The following is a 19,910-nucleotide window of genomic DNA, read 5'->3' as shown; positions in this document are numbered from 1 at the left end:
ACAGGTTAAAGTGGCATACTTCCAGTTTCACAACCAAAGTTAACTGGGTCTTTCTAGGCTGATAATCAGAATTTCGGGGTTCCTACTATATTCCACCCCCAAGAAACCTGGGTCTTGTTTGCCACATGTGCCTGAGAATGCGTGTGATTCCTTTCAGCTGTTCTATGCTTCTTATTTTGATTAGATTCAGAGATCTGGGGACTCTCAGAGGCACCATATAACTTGCCCCAAACTGTCCAGAAGATGTTTCTAGTTTTTTTTTAATACCAAGCCCATCCCAAACTAAGGGCATACCCATTCTAAATCAATGAATCAATTCGTTCCATTATTTCAATAAGGAAATACACTTTTAGGGTGAGGGTTCTCTTGATAGAAAAACAAACCAGAAATAATCTTTCATGGACCCTGTCACAAAATATATCTATTAGATTCAATTTGCATTGCAAACAGTTGGGGTTAACTTTTTATAAGTTATGAGTACAAAGATTTGAAAGACAGAGAGAGAGAGAGGAAGAAAAAGAGAGAGGGAAGGAATGAAAAAGGAGATTGAGGGTAGATCCAAACAGGGTTCAAGCCAGCCAGGGGTAAGATTAGTGTCTACAAAATTCTCTCGTGAAAACAATAAAAATAGATTTATTTAATCAGAAGCCAAAAGGGTAGATTGCAACATAAAAAGTGGCATTTGGAAAATGAAAAAAGGAAGCATGTCTTCAGCATTGACTGAAGGGAAGAGAGGCCAGCCAGGCCTACAGAACCTTGTATTGCACTGTTACACCCCTAACAAACACCTCCTGAACTTAGAGGCTTCTTAGATGGGCTCCCTTCCTTAGTAGGATGATATGTTTTCCCTTTAAAACTCATGGACCGAGGTGACAGCAGCCAGTTTTCACATGGCCTGATCACTCCTAATCAACCAGATCACTAATATTCATAGACCTTGCTTGAAAAAACAAAAACAAGAGTCTGGAAGGAATGAGAGACTCGAGGGCTCTGGGCTGCTTTTCCAACTCCATCTACCTTTCTCCAGTATCATAAAAGTGTCGCTGACTGAACACCCCCAACTGGGACACACACTGGCTTCTTCCCAGACATCCACTGCTAACTGTGAGCGTGCTGGCAGGAGGATTTGGATGAGGCTAAATAACCTGTACAAAGTCACTTTTTATACGAAGGGAAGTGGCTAAGTCCTTGTTTGCTCCCATTACAGCATATATCACAGATATTCAAAAGTAAATGAAAACTGATTTCAACTGGCCCAAGTTGTTTAGACAGTTACACTGTGGAAGAGAAGACTTTTTCTAAACTCTAAGAATTTCAGTATCTTTTTTTCTTGACCAATAATGTACATTCCTGAATTTTGTAGAACCTTGAATTGGGTGTCACCAGCAAAACCTACATAAAATTATGGGTCGACAGCAACCCTCAAAGCTTACCCCAAATTCTTGACCCAAGACTCAATTTCTCAGGCTTCAAACTTGGCCACTTAAAAAAAAAAAAAAAAAGTGCTTTGGGCAAAAACAACATGATACACAGTTCCTGCCAACAGGAATATAAAAAACAGGCTCATTTGATCATTTTTATTGTCGTAAGCAAAGACTGACATGGAGGCAAATACAGCCTTGAACATGTTGGCTCGCCCCTCCCTGGCCCCAAGGCTCATCCACTTCTGGCCTGATACCAAGGGTGTGGTTCTAGACAGAAACAGGCAGTAAGGCCAAGGGGCTCTGCCTCAGTTTTTGGAGGCCCAGCTCCAATGCAGCCCTTCTGGAAGAGTGTGGGCCCAGTGATTTAAATACATACTAAATACAGGGCCTAGTCAAAACAAAGTGGCAAGAACAAAGCCAAACTACTTTTTTTTTTAATCGTTAGAAGTGCTCAGCTTCCCCCTTTCAGCCCTGTCAGCACAAAACACAAGCTTCCCAATGTCTTTTCTGCCTCTTTCCAAAAGGGGTGAACAGGTTTCTTTGAAGGGAGTACTAGATTCACTTCTATATCCCCATAACCCATCATACTGGCTCCATAATAGGATCTTAATAAATACTTGTTGGAGAGATGGATGGAAAGATGGTTTCAAGAGAGAGACTGGGAGATGATATGAGTATTAGAGCAGATCTAAGATGAATGAAAGAAGTGGTATATTTCCATGGTAATATGATAAAGGGGATTGGAAGACCTAATCGCCCAGCATCAATGGGGGACTTAGGTTGGCCTAACTCTAAAGGGATACAAATAGATCTGAGAACACTGAGAACAAGGTGGGCAACTTAAAGCACATCAGAAGCAACCAAAACTGTATTCCTCACATAAAGCATAATAAGGACTAGAGAAAAACTGTAGGACCTTTCTTCCCTTTGCTAATTGTGTCAAAGAGTAAGAGGCAGTAAACAGTCAGATGACAATGGATGAGAAAACAGTTTAGGAAAAATGGCATTGTTTCTCACATAATTATTCACTGAACACATGTTTAGAGAACAAAGTCATCTTTAATGAGCAATAAAATAACTGGGAAAAAAATCATGTCAATAATGAGGTATAAATATAATGAAACTAGCTAGTCACAGTTGTTCGCTTCTCTGAAGATAACAGATGTGTAAGCAGATAGCAATTCATCCAGTGTGCAATCACACAGAAATACTCTAGGCCATACCGAACAAAATCCACAAGATTTCACTCTGTACCCTGCCGGCATTCTAAATTTAGTCAGCTGGATTGTTGGTTAATTACCATCCTAATAACCTTCTCAAACTAAAGTGTTTATCTTAAAGTGGAAATCTATAGTTTATCATGAAAATGGAATTCAGTACCCAGTACTTCAAGATTTTTCCAGAGCAGTTGGCTTTATTTCTTTATGGATATTATTATCAGCAATGTTTCTTGATTATCTGCGCTACAACCCTTCCCTAAGACAATTACCTATTAAATAAGACATCATGGGACTTCCCTGGTGGTGCAATGGTTAAGAATCCGCCTGTCAATGCAGGGGACATGGGTTCGATCCCTGGTCCGAGAAGATCCCACATGCTGCAGAGCAACTAAGCCCATGCACTACAACTACCGAGCCTGTGCTCTAGAGCCTGCGTGCCACAACGACTGAGCCCACGAGCCACAACTACTGAAGCCCGCACGCCTAGAGCCCATGCTCCACAACAAGAGAAGCCACCGCAATGAGGAGTCCACGCACCACAACGCACCGCAATGAAGAGTAGCCCCCGCTCGCCGCAACTAGAGAAAGCTGGCGCACAGCAACGGAGACCCAACGCAGCCATAAATAAATAAATAAATAAATAAATAGGTAAATTTAAAAATAAATAAATAAGACATCATCATTGCTGTTCAAGAGTTTCTCCAGCCAAGAGCTTCTTAGAGTTTAGAAGACTGCCCTCTACTGTTGCCCTGATGATTGTGACAAATACTTATTTTTTCTTAGAAAGAAGAATGTCACCTTCCCATTTTCTAAAACCTCATTATTCTTCAACTATTAAGCCTTAGCCACCCATCATCACCACCATGATGGCCACATCAACACCAGCAGTAAAGAGAAGAGTTATTCCTCCTTGTCTTCATAAGGCATCTATGCCTTACACAGTCACATTGGCTTTGCTGTTAGGCCGTGCTTCTGTCCAGGTGAATAGGAAACATATCTGATAAGTTTAAAAAGTCACAAGATGCTAACCAAGCCTTTCTGTTTGTGTGTTTGTTTTTTTTAAGCCAAAAAGAGATGCTTGTTTTTCCGTGTTTTAATTACACAGATGCTCTTCTTTAGAAAGGATCACAAAAATACACAAAGATTCCTGAAATAAAGAGTCAACCTTTCCCTGGTTCGAAACTCAGTATTAACAGTCATACAAAATATGTAAACTTGTCATATTTGCAAAAAACCAGATCTTAGTCCAGCCAGTAACAATATGCAAAAGATTCTTAAGCACATTTGGACAATTTACATCCGGGGCTTTCCTCAAGGCATAATAATGACCAGTTTACAAATGTATAATTGAAACTATTTCCAGTTATTATTTGTAAATCTTGTCAATTCCTGTAAGACTTCAATATGAAAAATCAAGATCCACTCTATTTTTATACTTTTTATAATTTTAAGTCAAGTTATGTATCTTTTTTTATAAAATTCAACAGACTACATATCAATTTTTTTCTGATGTGTGAAATGTATAAAAATATTTATATGAGAACTTTTCAAATAAATGGATTTACCTACCAAAACCCACCTCTGTCTTGCGTGTGCTGGTCTCTACGTTTGGCCAGCTCTTCTATGAGCTCTTCTCAGGGATCCTGACGTTCAAGGTCACTGAGAACATTTGCTATATTTTAAAAACATGATGATGTCATCTGAGTCCTGAATGGACTTGATCTCTGGAGATTCATTTTGCATTTTCAGGTTTAAAATATTCTTGAAATGTATATCTTACCCTGATCAGGAGCTAAGCAGTCATGCTGATTCCCCTGACTCTCCCATGCTGCCTTTCTGTTTGCAGTTTAGAGCCTCTCATGTCCTTTCATAGACTAGGCTTTGCCAGCCGTCCTAGGTTCATATTCTAACTCCTCCACTTAGTAACCCTGGGACCTTGGGAAAGTTATTCAATTTATCTGGGATTCAAATTCCTTGCCCATAAGTTGGAAGTAATAACCTCTTCCTCCCAGGGCTGTAAGGATTTAGTAAGATAATATGTGCAATTACTTAGCATGGTGCCTGGTACATAGTGAGTACTTCTTCATGTGTCAACATCATGTGTAGGGCCTGAGAACTTTAGGACTTTTATCTAATTAAAGGCTTCTTTGGGAATGAGCTCTTGTTCAAGTCTGTCTTCTCCCCTGGGCTATAAGTGCTATGAAAGCAAGGCCTGCGTCTGACCTATTAACCACTGTATCCCCAGGCTTACTAAACACTGTACCCCCTTGCCATTGTGTTAAATATACATTTAGTGGATAAATGAACAGGTGACTGAGTGAATGGATAAAAGAAAGAAAAGAATGAATGAAAGCTCATGCCATGCCTGGGCTTCTCTGGTGGCGCAGTGGTTAAGAATCCGCCTGCCAATGCAGAGGACACGGGTTCAATCCCTGGTCCGGGAAGATCCCACATGCCGTGGAGCAACTAAGCCCGTGCGCCACAACTACTGAGCCTGTGCTCTAGAACCCTCGAGCCACAACTGCTGAAGCTCGTGCGCCTAGAGCCCATGCTCCACAACAAGAGAAGCCACCGCAACAAGAAGCCCTTGTACCGCAACCAAGAGTAGGTAGCCCGTGCTCGCCGCAACCAGAGAAAAGCCCGCGTGCAGCAACAAATACCCAACGCAGCCAAAAATAAATAAATAAAAAAAATTTTTTTAAGTAGTCTGAAGTGATAATCTTTAAAAAAAAAAAAAGCTCATGCCATGCCTAAAGAGGCCACCAACAAGACACTGTCCGTGGGTTTAAGAGCAAAAGTGGGGAGGCAGGGAGACTTAACAAGAGACATCCTGGAGCCAGACCCATGTCAGTTTTGACTCTTGGTCTTGTCCCCAGTTTGGAGTTCCCAGTGGGGACTTCTCTAGGGTTAGGACTGGGAAACTCAGGTCTTCAGCTACTTAGAACATGTGATATGTCCTTAGGACACAAGGACAAAAAACTGTAGTTTGGTGTTAAGAAAGTGTTTTGACAAATCTCAGAAGAAAAACCACATGGTAACTAGAAGCAAAAATAAGGCCATACCCAGATTTGCCCAGAAGTCACAAGCTAAAAGATATTCTTAGCACAGACAGAAATGGCATGCCTCACATGTCTGTCTCATCTATTAGACCTTGCCATAGCCAGGCAGGGCATTTCCAAATGTACACAATGCTGATATCATACTTTTAATTTAAGCTAAAAGATGCACTATCTGGTTTTAATTCCCATGATTCAAGGAAATCTTTTTTTAGTCACCAGAAGAAAACTTGAAATCTACTGATATCCCATTATGACAAAGGTTAACAGAGGAGACATAAAAGAGGGGATAGAAGAAGACTGGAGGAGTAAAAGGATCAAAAGAACCTTGATAATACATGTGAAGATGTGTTATAATTCTACATACTTTGTATTGCAGCTTGTCCTTAGGGGTGCTTAATGAATAAACTTAATAAACTAATTAATAGAGAGAGAGTGATGAAAACAGAAAAGATAAAAAATAACAGAAAAAGAGACAATGTGGGTAGAGGAGATAAGTAAACTAACATAAAGAGTGAAAGAGGAAGATGTAAAGAGAATAGTTAGAAATAATGCAAAAAGGGAGGAAAGAAAAATGGTGAAATGGGGTCATTAGAGAAATGTGTGTACATAGTATATGGTGTGTGAATATGTGTGTCACAGAGGCAGGGAGAGACCGAACTTAAAACTAGGGCTTGGAGAAAAGGAAATGAAGGAAAAGTTGAAGGTTATAAGAAAGCAAAAGCAATCGTGGGAAGGATTGGGGGTTTGTTAACTGTCCCAACTCTTTCAAAGACTTTTCCACATCTTGCATCACTCTCTTCGTCTTTAAATTTGGCTGCCAACAGGGGAAATCTAATTTGTATATTGTATCTAATTTACAGTATTTCCCCCTAATCCCTCCGTTCATTTTCAGATGCTTTCTTGGAAACAAGAAATCATATTTTAATATGGCTAAACCCACAGAACATCATATTGCCTTGAACTTTAAGGTAGATTGAAATTCAACCCAAGATTTAAGAATGAAAGAGTAACTTTAGCAGAAATCTGGTATTTAGCCCAGAAGCGTACCAGCCTCATAAATTTGGCATTACATGTTCTCTGAAAAGTGACCACAGTTTACGTATAAACGAGAGACAAGAGAGGTCTGTGTTGCCTTTATGTGGGAAAACGATTATATGTTGGAGATTTGGTGAATTACCTGTGCTATGTGAAGCGAATTCAGGCCACAACTATTAAGTAATAATTATTAATATACTTTTAAAATAAATTTTATGAAGCATTAACAGAAGACTATTTATGTATATATGCAAGTCCTTTGACCTCTCAGGACCTGTTATCCCATCTGTGATAAAGGAATTATTTTAGGTGAGGAAGTATTTTCCTGTTTCAGCCCAAGCAGCACCACTTGTACTGGTTTAAATTTGGGATTTTTGTGATAAATTGTGTTTGGAGAAAAGACTCTGAAGAAAAGACATTGTAAAACCACCAGATGACCCCTCTCCTAGCCACTGCCCTCCAGGAGAAGGGGACCCAGCACCCTTGCTTTGTCTTACAAGTTCTCATCAGGAAGCCTCCTCCTCACCCCATCGTTTCACACTCCACTCTCAATCCCTTACCTTAGGCCACTCCTTTGCTCTATCATGTCTCTCTGGGGCCTGAGGCTGATCCTGTCCCCCATTCTCCGGCACCTGTGACCATGTATTCATGCATTCAGCAAGTATTTATTGAGCACCTATTCTGTGCTAGGCTTTGTTCTAGGGACTTGGCATATATCAGTGAGCAAAACAAAGATCCCTGTGCAGCTTACATTGCAGCAGGTAGGCGACAATAAATAATAAACAGAAAATAAGCAATTTGTAGAGTATGCCAGATGGTGATAAGTGCTATGAGAAGAAAAAGTCAAGCAGGGTAGGGAGGACTAAGAGGTGTATAAGGAGTCATGCTGAGAAGGAGGATTCTTGGCCCCATTCCTGCAGTTCCAAGTAAGAAATCTACCTAATCCAGCCTGGCCCTTTATACACTATCCTGGAACTGACCTATGGTCAGAGGATGTGTGTGGTAGAGACAGTACTCAACAAATATCCATACTCGTTATTTCCCAGCCTCCCTTGCAGTTAGGTCAGGCCCATGTGACTCACGCTGCCCAACGAAACGTGAGAGGAAGAGCAGCTGAAAGTCAGTTTGTCTCTTTCATCTCATCCTTACTCTGATGTGCTCACCTTAAAGGCCATTAGTCTAGGCATCACGGCTATGAGATGAAGAAGGCCACCCAACCTGCATCAGATGTGACATGAGGAAGAAATAAACTTCAACTGTTTATGTCACTACGATTTCAGGGTTGTTTGTAACTGAATCATAGTGTAGGCTATCTGTACCAGTATCCGTGAAAGAAAATGAACTGGTAATTATAACATCATTTTCTGCTTTTTGATGGTAAAGTAAGCAAAAAGTCATGTATTTTTACCTCCTCATAGACTGACAGAGGTGTAAAGGTACAATTCTGCCAGGAAAGAAATGAGTAAACTACATTTAGGTTGCCCTTTTAGGACTCCATAAATATTCTATGACATATTTTAAGAAAGTATTTTGATTCGTGAACACAATTTACTTTTCTTGGATTCATGTAACAGTAACATTTCATTGAAAAAAATTACTTAGTAGAAAATGTGTAATTTGTTTTAATCTAATCAAAATATTTCTTGGGCCATTCAGTTTCCTGGCTATTCCCCTGACTTAAATCTCACACTGGAGGAACAATTTTTTTTCTATAAACATTTTCTACAACACCACTCATTTAAGAAAGACTAAAATATTAACAGTACCAGAGGGAGTTTACAAGCAAATGCAGAGCACAGGCAGTATAAGCTCTAAGCTGTCCACTGAGAAATTTTAAAATTAAATTTGCCTGTGCGCTAACTCATGGGATCATGCTAAGACCCTTGTCCACATTTTCCTTTAGTGGACTCCAAAGAAAACATTTTGAAAGATAGTCTCAAACTCATAAATATTTGTTAATAAATAAAACCACTCTATAGGGAAATACTGATATTCAAGGCCAGACCTATAAGTGTGTAAAGCAAGAAAGCACTGAGGGGTGCCAGAAAGACCCCAAAGATTCTCCCACAGTCTGTCAGGGTGCCTAGAATCCTACCATTAATGGCTCTCCGCTTTGAGTCGAAGGATTTTGTTTCTCTGCAACAGCTTTAACAGAAAAGAACAAGACACAGCTGGAGTAGAACAGGCAAGAGAGACCATGCTGAGGAGCAGGGGACTGGGTTGAAAGATGTGAGGATGGTGACAGCAAAACCATGGTCTAAAATAAAGTGCAACAGCTGACCAACTGATTAATAAATCAGAATATTCTTCTAGAACACCTGCTACCTTTAAGACATTATACCAGGCACTCTGAAAGACACAGAAATATATGAGGCAGGATTACTGTCTTCGTGAAGTCTGCAGTCTAGTGTTTGGCCTTTGTTATGGAGCCAGAGGATGGATGGTTGGTTAAAGCTAGAAATAAGAGTGTGGCCTGTCTTCATCCTCAGCATGTCTGCATAAGGCTCCAAGGAGACCTAGGTCAGGCAAGTGAAGGGTATTGTGGGACTAGAGAGAACGAGATCTAGAGAAGAGGAAACAAGGATGAAAGGAACGATGAACTGATAAAGTCATTCTCCCCCTGGAGAGTAAAAGAGTAAAACACTTTTACTCTATAGTGTGAGAAGAGATTACAGGCTTTGATGCCTGGAGAATTTTATGCCTTTCCACCAAATAAAAAGAAACATAAATTGAATTTCATATAATTAGTTTGTTACACTGCTTTGTTACAAAAGCTTTTTGAGATTTTTGTTTGTCAGTTTTAAACACTTACCATCAAACTTTGCAAGTCTGCTAATATCTGCTCCAAGTTCTGAGGTAAGTGATAACGCATGGCGCACTTTAAGGTTCGTTTCCCTGTGAAATTAATTGACACGGCATGAACTTTTAAATGGAACAGTCCAACAGCATCTTACACAAAGCCATCAGGGACACTTCAGCAATCTCAGCACGTGCAAAACCCAACACAAGAGATTCAAGAAACTCCCTCTGAATGTCATTCACACCTCCCACACTACCTCGGGAAAATGGACAGGGCTTTGCAGGCTCCTAAGAGTTGGCATTCCACCCACGGCACATCTGTGTAACAATAGAGTAATCTGTTTTGCTATTTGAAAAAACAGAGGATGTAATAAATATGCTTTCATTCAAACCTACTTAGACATCATGCATGACTTACAAAACACATTAGGAATGGGAACACAGTTGCCAAATAAAGGAGGCCAGTATCACTCCAGAGCCTGCTATCTATGTAGGAGTTTTACTTGTAAGAGATGGTCATGGCTCATTTCACAGTAGCTGAAATTCAAATGGGAAAAGGAATACAGCTTTCTTTTTCTTGGAGAATCAAGCCAAGAATCCCGTAAGTCTAGAATCATACAACTAGACAAGAACTAAGTAGATCACAGTGAGCTGGTCATCTTCCTCCAGGCAAGACCACATATACATTGGACAGATGGCTCTCTGGTATTCGTGAAATGACCAGCAGTGAAGATTCTATGGCCATCACTCAAGTCTTGTGTTTAAAGAGTTTGCAATGTCAGTTTCCTCACTGAGTTCAACCTAATTCTCTTCTACCGTAACTTAAGATCATCTGTCAGAGTTCTACCTTTATGGAATGTTTAGTAGTGGGCTCATTCAGTCAACAAATATTGATTGAATGTATACCATAGTCACTCATGAACCTCAATGCAGCCCCTAAACGTTATTGTCCTCTTGCAGGAAACAAGTGGTAGGTAAAAAAGCAAATATCGCCTTTTAGAAGTACATGCCAAACCATGAAGTAATTGAATTTAGAGAACTGAGCAGGTACCTGAGACTGCATTTAATCTAAACTTCCCATGAGTGAGCTTCACAATGATGTTATGACAATATATACCCAACCCAAGGAATGCCCATTGGTGAAACAGCTTTCTGCAGGAAACATTAAGTTGAATGTATAATTGAAATGTCTTTGTTTAAAAGTAATCTTATTGATCTAAATCTATCAATTCATAGGGGGCAGAGACGAGTAGGGATTGAAATAGTCAAGAATAACTTCATAATTGAGGCAGATATTGAGCTGGGCTTGATGGAAAAGAGTGAGACACTGGTGTTGAGGTTAAAGGACCAAAATGAGTTTGGTCATTTAAACGACGTTTCAAATAATTGAAACAGTCAGTCACACCAGCTGGACCAGACAGCCCTCGTTTCATGACCATAAATCCCATCACTCATCAAAGTTCATCATCATGTTAAGTTACTTCCTCAGGATTCTCTCTACCAGCTCACTTCCACCTTCAGATGTGGAAGCTAAAGGGGAAGAATAATCACACATAGACCTTACTGATAAAAAAAATTTCTTTTCCAAAACTCCTGATTACTACCTTCAGTGTCATGCCATACTCTTCCTTAATCTGCCTCAATATCTTGATAAACTTCAAAATGATTTTCAGCATAAGAAACAATACAGAAAAATCCTTTGTACCCTTTACTCAATTTCCCCTCTGGTACCATCTCGCAAAACTATATCACAATATCATGAGCAGGATACTGACATTGACAGTCAAGATCCAGAACATTTCAATCACCACAAGGATTCCTTCAGTCTCCCTTTTATGGACACACTCACTTCCCTGCATCCTGAAACCCATCTTTAACTCCCAGCAATCCCTAATCTGTTGTCCACTATTCTAATTTTATAGTGATGTTATATAAATGAAATAATACAGTATGTGACCCTTTGGGATTGGCTTTTGTCCACTCAACATGATTCTGTGAAGATTCATCCAGGTTGTCGCATGTATCAATAGTTCATTCCTTTTTATTGCTCAGTAATATTGCATGATATGGATATACCACAGTTTGTTCAACCACTCACCTGTTGAAGGACATATAAGTTGTTTCTAGTGTTTGGATATTACAAATAAAGCTGCCCCAAACATTTGTATATAAGTTTTTGTGTAAACACATGTCATTCCTCTGGGATAAATACCTGGGAATGAAATTGCTGTGTGATATGGTAGTTACATGTTTAGCTTTTTAAGAAACTGCCAAACTGTTTTCCAGAGTGATTGTAGCATTTTACATTCCCATCAGCAATGTGTGAGTGACCCTGTTTCCCAACATCCTTGCCAGCATTTAGAGTTCTCACTATTTTTTCTTTTAGCTATTCTGATAGGTGGGAAGTCATATGTCATTGTGGTTTTAATTTTAATATCCCTAATGGCTAATGGTGTTGAACATCTTTTTGTGTGCTTATTTGCCATCTGTATGTCATCTTTAGTGAAATGTCCCTTCATGTCATTTGCCAGTTTTCTAACTGGATTGTTTAGGTTTTTTACTGTGGGGTTTTGAGGATTTTTAATATATTCAAGACACAAGTCCTTTGTCAGGTAGATAGGTTGCAAATATTTTCTCCTAGTCTGTAGCTTATTTTTTCATCCTCTTAACAGGGTCTTTTGCACAGAAAAAAATTTTAATTTCATGAATTCCAGTTTGTCAAATTTTCCTTTTATGTATTATGCTTTTGGGATCAAATCTAAGAACTCTTTGACTAGCCCTAAATCTTGAAGATTTTCTACTATGCTTTTCTCTAAAGGTTTTATAGTTTTATATTTTACATTTGAATTCAGTTTCCTTAATAGTTACAGGGCTATTCAAATTATCCATTTCATATTGGATGGATTCTGATAGTTTGTTTTCCAGTGAAGTGGTCCATTTTATCTACTTCGTTAAATTAATGTGTATAGAGTGGTTTGTAGTATTTCCATATCCTTTTGATGACTTCAGGATCTGTCATAATATCCCCTGGTTCATTCAAGATATTGTTAACTTGGGTCTTCTCTCTTTTTTTCTTTCCCTGTCTTCTTAAAAGTTTATTTTATTGATGTTTTCAAAGAACTAGCTCTTTGTTTCACTGACTTTTCTCTATTGTTTTTCTATTTTCAAATTCATTGGTTTCCACTCTTTATCTCCTCCCTTCTGCTTGATTTGAGTTTATTTTGCTATTTTCTAGGTTCATGAGATGGGAGGTTAGATCATTGATTGGAGGCTTTTTCTCTTTTCAAGTGTATACATGTATTGCTATAAAATTCCCTCTTAGCACTATTTTAGCCTCTGCCCAGACCAAGGGTAAGATCACACAGGCTGAACTCTATTTGGATAGCTCAATACAGCATTTATTTCTAAGGCAGTGGTTAAAACCATGGGCTCTTTTGTCAGCTGCCAGGTTTGAGTCTTGGCTTCACTCTCTAGAAGTTTGGGACAAATTCTTTCATCTCTCTAAGCCTTCATTTTCTCACCTGTACAACAGGGCTTATATAGTACCTACGTTAGGATTAAATGATGAAATTCATCTAAAGCACACATATAGTATCTTTAAAATGTAAGCATTCAATAAATATTTTGATGTCAGACAGACAAACCGAATCCACTGAAACAGAATTACTATACAGTCTATAACTAAATTCCAAATTAGCATCAATGTCAAAACTGCATCCTACTCCATTTCTCTCTTATCTCTCTACATCTTCATTTGACCCAGTTCCAAAAGTTGCCTTCTAAAGTAACATCAGTCCTCTTTCTTCAAGGGATCTTGATTGTCACTCCTCTCATTTTCCTTAGAGAATCACTTGAAATTAAAAACAAACAAACAAACAGAAAACCCTTCCAGGGAATCTCAGTGAAAAGTCCCTGTGTAAAGCTATTTACGTATATATGTTTAGCTCACTGTTTCTAAAAGAAATAAATTCAAGAGAAAAAACAGAGGTTTCACAAGATCTGCAAAGTAATTAGCAAATGGACTTCGCAATTTAGAGTCTTATTTCTTCCAAGAAAATAAAATGAAGAATTAGGGCCTTTTTAGATTTTTTTTTGATTGAAGTAGAGTTGATTTACAATATTTCAGGTGTACAGAAAAGTTCTTCAGTTATATATATATATTCTTTTTCAGATTCTTTTCCATTATAGGTTATGACAAGTTATTGAATATAGTTCCCTGTGTTATAAAGTAGGTCCTTGTTGTTTATCTATTTTATATATAGTAGTGTGTATCTGTTAATCTCAAATCCCTAATTTATCCCTCCCCCCTTCCCTTTGGTAACCATAAATTTGTTTTCTATGTCTGTGAGTCTATGCTTTGAAATAAGTTCCTTTGTATCATTTTTTTTTTAGATTCCACGTGTAAGCGATATTGTATGGTACTTGTCTTTCTCTGTCTGACTTACTTCACTTAGTATGATAATCTCTAGGTCCATCCATGTTGCTACAAATGGCATTATTTCGTTCTTTTTTATGGCTGAGTAATATTCCATTGTATACATATACCACATCTAAGGATAAGGTTTAAGGTTTAAGTTAGGTCCTATTTCTAAAGCTATTACTCTTTTCTTTTTTTTTTTAACATCTTTATTGGAGTATAACTGCTTTACAATGGTGTGTTAGTTTCTGTTTTATAACAAAGTGAATCAGTTATACATATACATATATCCCCATATCTCTTCCCTCTTGCATCTCCCTCCCACCCTCCCTATCCCAACCCTCTAGGTGGTCACAAAGCACCAAACTGATCTCCCTGTGCTATGTGGCTGTCTAAAGCTATTACTCTTAAATAAATTGAAAACCAATCTAAATAATTATTTTGACCTTAATAACTTACCCATCAAGCTCAGCAGTTTCAATATAACAGAGGCCATGTGGCTCACTACTTGATAGGAGAAGCAGATCAGCCTATTTTGAAAAACCAGGATAAAGAATACTTGAAAAGGGAAGATTGATTGAAAGCCTTCTACACTGTATCATCCCTCCACTACTAACGAGTCATCAGAGCCTTAGAAAAAAAGTGAGAGGTGAAGTTCTGTTCCACCTCTCTACCATATGCTCTGAATCAAACCCACCCTCTACTTCCTTGCTCCTGGTTTGCATGCCCTTGACCATCAGAACATAAGCAAGGGGAGAGATAGCATATAAATTAATAGCCACTTTAATTTTTTTAATAGAAATGTTTAAATTTTTAAATATTTCTATATAAAATTTATATATCTCATAGAAATATATAAAATTCTATTTTCTTTCTTTGATAATTACTAATGGGAAATATAAAACTTTCCCCAATAAATAAGATAACTGGAAATACTTATATGCACATACTTTAATTCCGTGGTTATCAGTTAAGAGTGGAGGCAGGAAAAGAAGATGGGGAAAGACAAAAGTAAAGTAGGATGGAGGAAACTGAAAACAATAGAAAAAATAAGAGAGGCAAGGAAATTTTTAAGAGAAAAGGATTAAAGGAAAAACAAGATTAAAACATAAACAAGAGAAAAGAAAAAGATGGTGGCGTGTAAGAAAAAGGAAAGAGAAGAAAAGCAGGGGCTAAGCAAGACAGCAGGACAGAATAGAGAACATGGTAAACAGAAAACATTCAGAGGTGGGAAGCTGGTCTTTCACAGAGATAAATTATTCTATTCAGCCATCCATTTGTGTTTTGGAAATGACCCATCACAATTCAGTTTTAGAATTCTGGTAGCTTTCTACATTGGGAAATTGTTTATTTGAAATTTCAAAATTGATTTTTAAATGAGGGTTTTTACGAAATTCTGAAGGTTTTACATGTTTAAAAAGAATTGACTAAAATTCTAGCAATTTATTTTGACATATTAGCCTAACAATTTTTTAGATCTGTCTAAATGTACAACTGGCATTCCAAAACTGTAAACGTTTCTTACCTTTGTTTTTTAAATATTTGAATTGCCCCATTCTCAAACCTTGGAGGTTAAATTTAGAATCAATCCACTCATTTCATTGTCTCAAGCTTTTAAATTTTCAACTCAAAAATAGGCGTGGCGTAGGTGCATGTATGGGGGAGGGGGTATAGTTTTGTCTAAGTTGTAATAAAACAGAACTAAAAAGCAACTCAGTGACAACCCCTAACCGAATAAATGGGTTTGCACTATCAAGGCTCCGCCTCAACTCTGGATGAAAAAGCCAGAAATGCCTGTCAAGGCAGAAGTTATTTATTTTCTGACTTCTCACAATGTGACCTGAGCAAACCCGCTCTGAAGAGAACATGTGAAGAGTGTATGCCACTCTTGAGCCAAAAATTACCCGTCTTGAGTTTAAAGTGAAAAAATGCTATGAAAGTTTACCTTGACTTTGTTTCTCACATTTAAATTTCAATGAATAAAGGCACAATAGCAGTAGAGCTTCATGCTCTTTGGCCTATGGTTCTCCTCCCCAAGTTTAACAGGATCATTTCAAAAAAAAATCCAGAATTCCCTAATTCTATCATCTGTGATTGAAATAGTAATGAAGTTTAGAGAAAGATACCCATTTGTACATAGAGTTGCTTTTCTTCAAAACTCTGCCTAGTAAGAACCATTACTTTTTTCTTGTTACAGTTTAATTTTGAGCTCAGCTGCCTTAAGACATATTTTCGATAAACAAAGGGAGGAATTGTTGGCCACAGTTGGCTCAGAACATGTGACTGAGTCACCACTGCCACCTTCTGACCAGACTCTTTCCTAAGCAGTGACTCAACTTCCTAGAGGCATAAACTGAGAACTGTAAACCCCACGGGTTCTGGGCTAACTCTTCCTGTTCTCTCTACCCCCTGGGAACCTGGGACTTCTACCTTCCTGTCTTCTCCCTTCCCCGCCTCCTCCTGTCACCTCCATTGTCACCTTTCTCTATGTCCTCTGAACCTTCCTCCTGTTTTCCCACTCCCTGATCTCTGTCCTGCCTTCCCTCATTCTTCCTCTGTTCTCCCTGCCCCACTGCTGAGCCTTGGTCTTTCCTTTTGCTAACTTCTCCCTTCAAGTTTTTTAAATTCATTAGTTGAGGAGGAAGTGTGAAGGGGCAGGACCATCGGGGCATCCAGTGGAATAAGTGACCAGCTCACTCATCATCATGCCGTCCTATTTCCATGTGCACTCAGTAGTCATTCTGGAAAGGAAGGGCAAGAGAGCTGTAGTAACAGCCCTGTTAGTCCTGGGTTGCCCTTTGGTCAGACGTTCTGGGAAGGGAGTGGGGCAACACATGGGTGGTCTTAGGGCCCAACAAACCCCATGACTCTGTGAGCCTCAGGTCAGTCCTCCTTAAACTGATCCCTTTAGTATCTCTCAGGGACCCAATTCCTAGTCGATCCAGAAACTGGTGTTTGAGCTGTGGGTGTTTTATAATACCAGTAGCCAAAATTTGGTGAGGACTTACTATGTGTCTGGCACTATGCCAATAGCCTTACATGCAATATTTTATTTAACTCAAAGAAATCCTGAATGTAGGTCTTGTTATCTCCACTTTACAGATAAGCAAAGTGAGACTCAGAGAGATTCAGTAACTTGTTTGCGGCCACATAGTTAAGTAGAGCACCAGGATGTGAATCTAGGCCATCTAAGGCATTTACTGCCAGGAGTACTAAATTAAATAAAAACTTCTTACCTTCAAGGATTTTATAGTTTAGTAAAGGCAGAATATGACAAGGGTTCTAAGTGTCTTATTAACAAAGTGCTGTGGGAGGAATGCAAATGAGAAAGGGAGTACGTCGGGTTGGTAGTTGAGGAAGGGCCTAATGGAATATTCTGGACGGAATGGAGGGCAGGTCTCCGCAGGCAGAGGCATTCTAGCAGGAATGCAGCACGGGGAAGGGAAGGTGTGATTATTGGAACTCACGGGGGGACCAACCATACCCATCTTCCTTAGACCCCCATTTGTACTTTCTGCTGTCAATTATTGGTGCCTTTTCCCCACGCCCTTCCAGGAAAGGCTCAGCTATGTCTCCCAAGAATTAAGGAATGTTTTTCAACACAATGTTCCTTCTCCCACCTTCCACAGGTAACAAAAAGCCCAAGCAGGGGCTTCACGGAAACCTGAAACAAATATACCAGCCAGAGGAACCTTGAAAACCTTGAACATCTTTGAGTTCTAGGCGCCAGTGACACTGGACTCCTAGATTTACTAGGCAAGATTAATGTTTGTTGAATTAAAGAACAAATGAAGCAAAACCTCAAGTGATTATAACACCTGAAAGCTTTAGAATTCTTTAAGGGTTTACAAAACACTCTCGTATAATTGCGTCACTTTATTCTCTCAACAACCCCATTAGGGGATAATATTGTTCCCATTGTGTGTGTAAGAAACCTGGGAAGGTAATTTCTGGCCTCACAAGCACTAGATCAGCTAAATTAACCCATGTAATGCCCATAGCCTTTACAAAGTCATGGTGAAAGTTTCATCACATGTAATAGATGATCCCAAAACTCCAAGCAATATAAGGCCATACTCATGGCCGCATGGAGGTTAAAGGGCAAAGCTCGAACTCGGAACTCTGATCCCAAAATGTATGCTCTTTCCACAGGTTGGCTACAAAATCACTGGAATACAACTATGAAAAACTGACAGCATTTCACTTCGTTGGTGTTCAAAAACCAAAACTACAATGGTAAAAGAATATTGGGATTCGATTCATGACGTGATGGAAAGATAAATTTGTAGAACTGGAACACCATATTTGGATCTCCCTTCGTTTTTTTTAAGCCATTCTCACATGTGGAATTCTTCTTTATCATCTACAAAATTATCTTTTCTTTTATTCTTTTACAGTGCAAAACTAGGAATACAAAATGGCTCATGCAGTATACTTATGGAAAAATATGTTGATGTGGACAAAAGTCAGAATGAAGTCATAAAAATGAAAATGGGTAAGATTATAGTTAATGTTTTCATTTAAAATTTAAATTTCAGATCCAGCAAATGCATGTTGAATGTCTCACATATTTTTTAAAAAGGAAGATTTATTTCAGCAATTAGAGTAAAACAAGTAACTCTGATTTGAAGCTGTAAAACTTAAAATAACTGAAAAAGGCAATTCAACCACAAAATGGCCTCCCCGGAAGGATGTCCAAAAACAGTGCTGAAAAAGACTGGAGAAAATGCCCTGATGATGGGTCAAGAGAAAGCCAAAGCCTGCCCATGGTCAGCACTGGAGTTTAGGCTAAACTAGCCCTTTCATTTCTTAAGGTGAAATTTTCAGTTCTGTAACAGAAGAATGCCTTTGTTTTAAAGCAAAAATTTACTGTTGTAAACACCTAAAACATGAAGGCCTTTTTGTGGAGGGGATGGAGGGTGGACTGTTTTTCAAATAAGCTAAACAATTAAATTCATGTGATGTTCAAATATGCTCATGTCCAGTAAGAGGTTTATTTCTACCACCAGATGAGAAAAGCCAAACAAGACAAGAGCACTGCTGTCAAATAAAGGAGGAAGGTAGGCCTGGCTCCCAGGGTCCAGGGTCTGGCAGTATTAAGAACTCTGCAGTGTGTTTTTCTCACACAGTTTACTTAATTCTTCTAATGCAAGTCAATCTCATTGTGATAATTGAATTATGCTCTATGTTGTTTTTTTTTTTTTTCTTGGTCCTGAAGTAAAAATAGGAGCTCTGGAAATTCAGCTCAAAAGTGTTTCAGAGTTTTTTTTAAAAAGGTAAGGGGCAGTTTTCCTTATTGGGAAAACAAAGGTGAGTAACTTCTGAACATGCCAGCTCACTGGTCATCTCAGGCAAGCTCCTTTCCTTGCTTAAAATGTACTGATATGGTGACATAAATCCAGTTAGAAGTTCTAAATTTGGACAGCTAGAGGTTATGCATCAGAATTGGGTGCAACATTCTCTGGCCACTTCACCTCCATCATCCAAGCCTAGAGGCCCTGACTCTGGAAGCCCAGTCGCAAGGTAATCAGGACCAACTCTTCCAATGGAGGCAGGAGCAGCATATGGTAAAGAGAGGGGTTAAAACTCCTGGCTCTCCTATTGACAAGCTATCTGATGGCACCGTGCCTCCATTTTCTTATCTGTAAAATGGGAACAATAATAGTACATAACCTGCCGTCACTGGGATAATGTGAGGATTAAACGAGTTGTCATATAAAGAGCTTGTAATATTGGCTGTCATGTGGCACACAGGCAATAAAGGCGAGCTATTATTATCATGATCTTCATGATCTGGTTTCCCAAGATGTACCCCTGTGCAGTAACTCCGAAGTGAGTCTCTTTGAGAGACCTGTGATTGTTGCTCCCCAAATGTAAGCTCTCTGACAGCCCCTGCCAACTGATGCCAGGGAGTAGGAAGTTATATTAGCACTTCTAAGCGATTACAGCAGTTCAC

General features: G+C 38.9%; 1 protein-coding gene across 4 annotated transcripts in view; it reads right to left on the bottom strand.

Annotated features, from left to right (window-relative positions):
• The window catches only part of ATP8B4 (ATPase phospholipid transporting 8B4 (putative)), a 305,912-nt gene that overhangs the window by 95,949 nt on the left and 190,053 nt on the right, over nt 1–19,910 (bottom strand). For all 4 annotated transcript variants that reach the window (XM_028163557.2, XM_057544467.1, XM_057544468.1 and 1 more), the window contains 2 exons: nt 14,414–14,484; nt 9,551–9,633 (listed from right to left, as the gene is read on the bottom strand). In XM_028163557.2, the coding sequence (XP_028019358.2) occupies nt 9,551–9,633; nt 14,414–14,484 (154 nt within the window). The remainder of the gene's footprint in view (nt 1–9,550; nt 9,634–14,413; nt 14,485–19,910) is intronic.

This window comes from Balaenoptera acutorostrata, chromosome 3 (assembly GCF_949987535.1).
Source record: "Balaenoptera acutorostrata chromosome 3, mBalAcu1.1, whole genome shotgun sequence".
In the NCBI taxonomy this organism is placed as follows: Eukaryota; Metazoa; Chordata; class Mammalia; order Artiodactyla; family Balaenopteridae; genus Balaenoptera; species Balaenoptera acutorostrata.
This window is presented reverse-complemented; position numbering and strand designations above follow the sequence as displayed.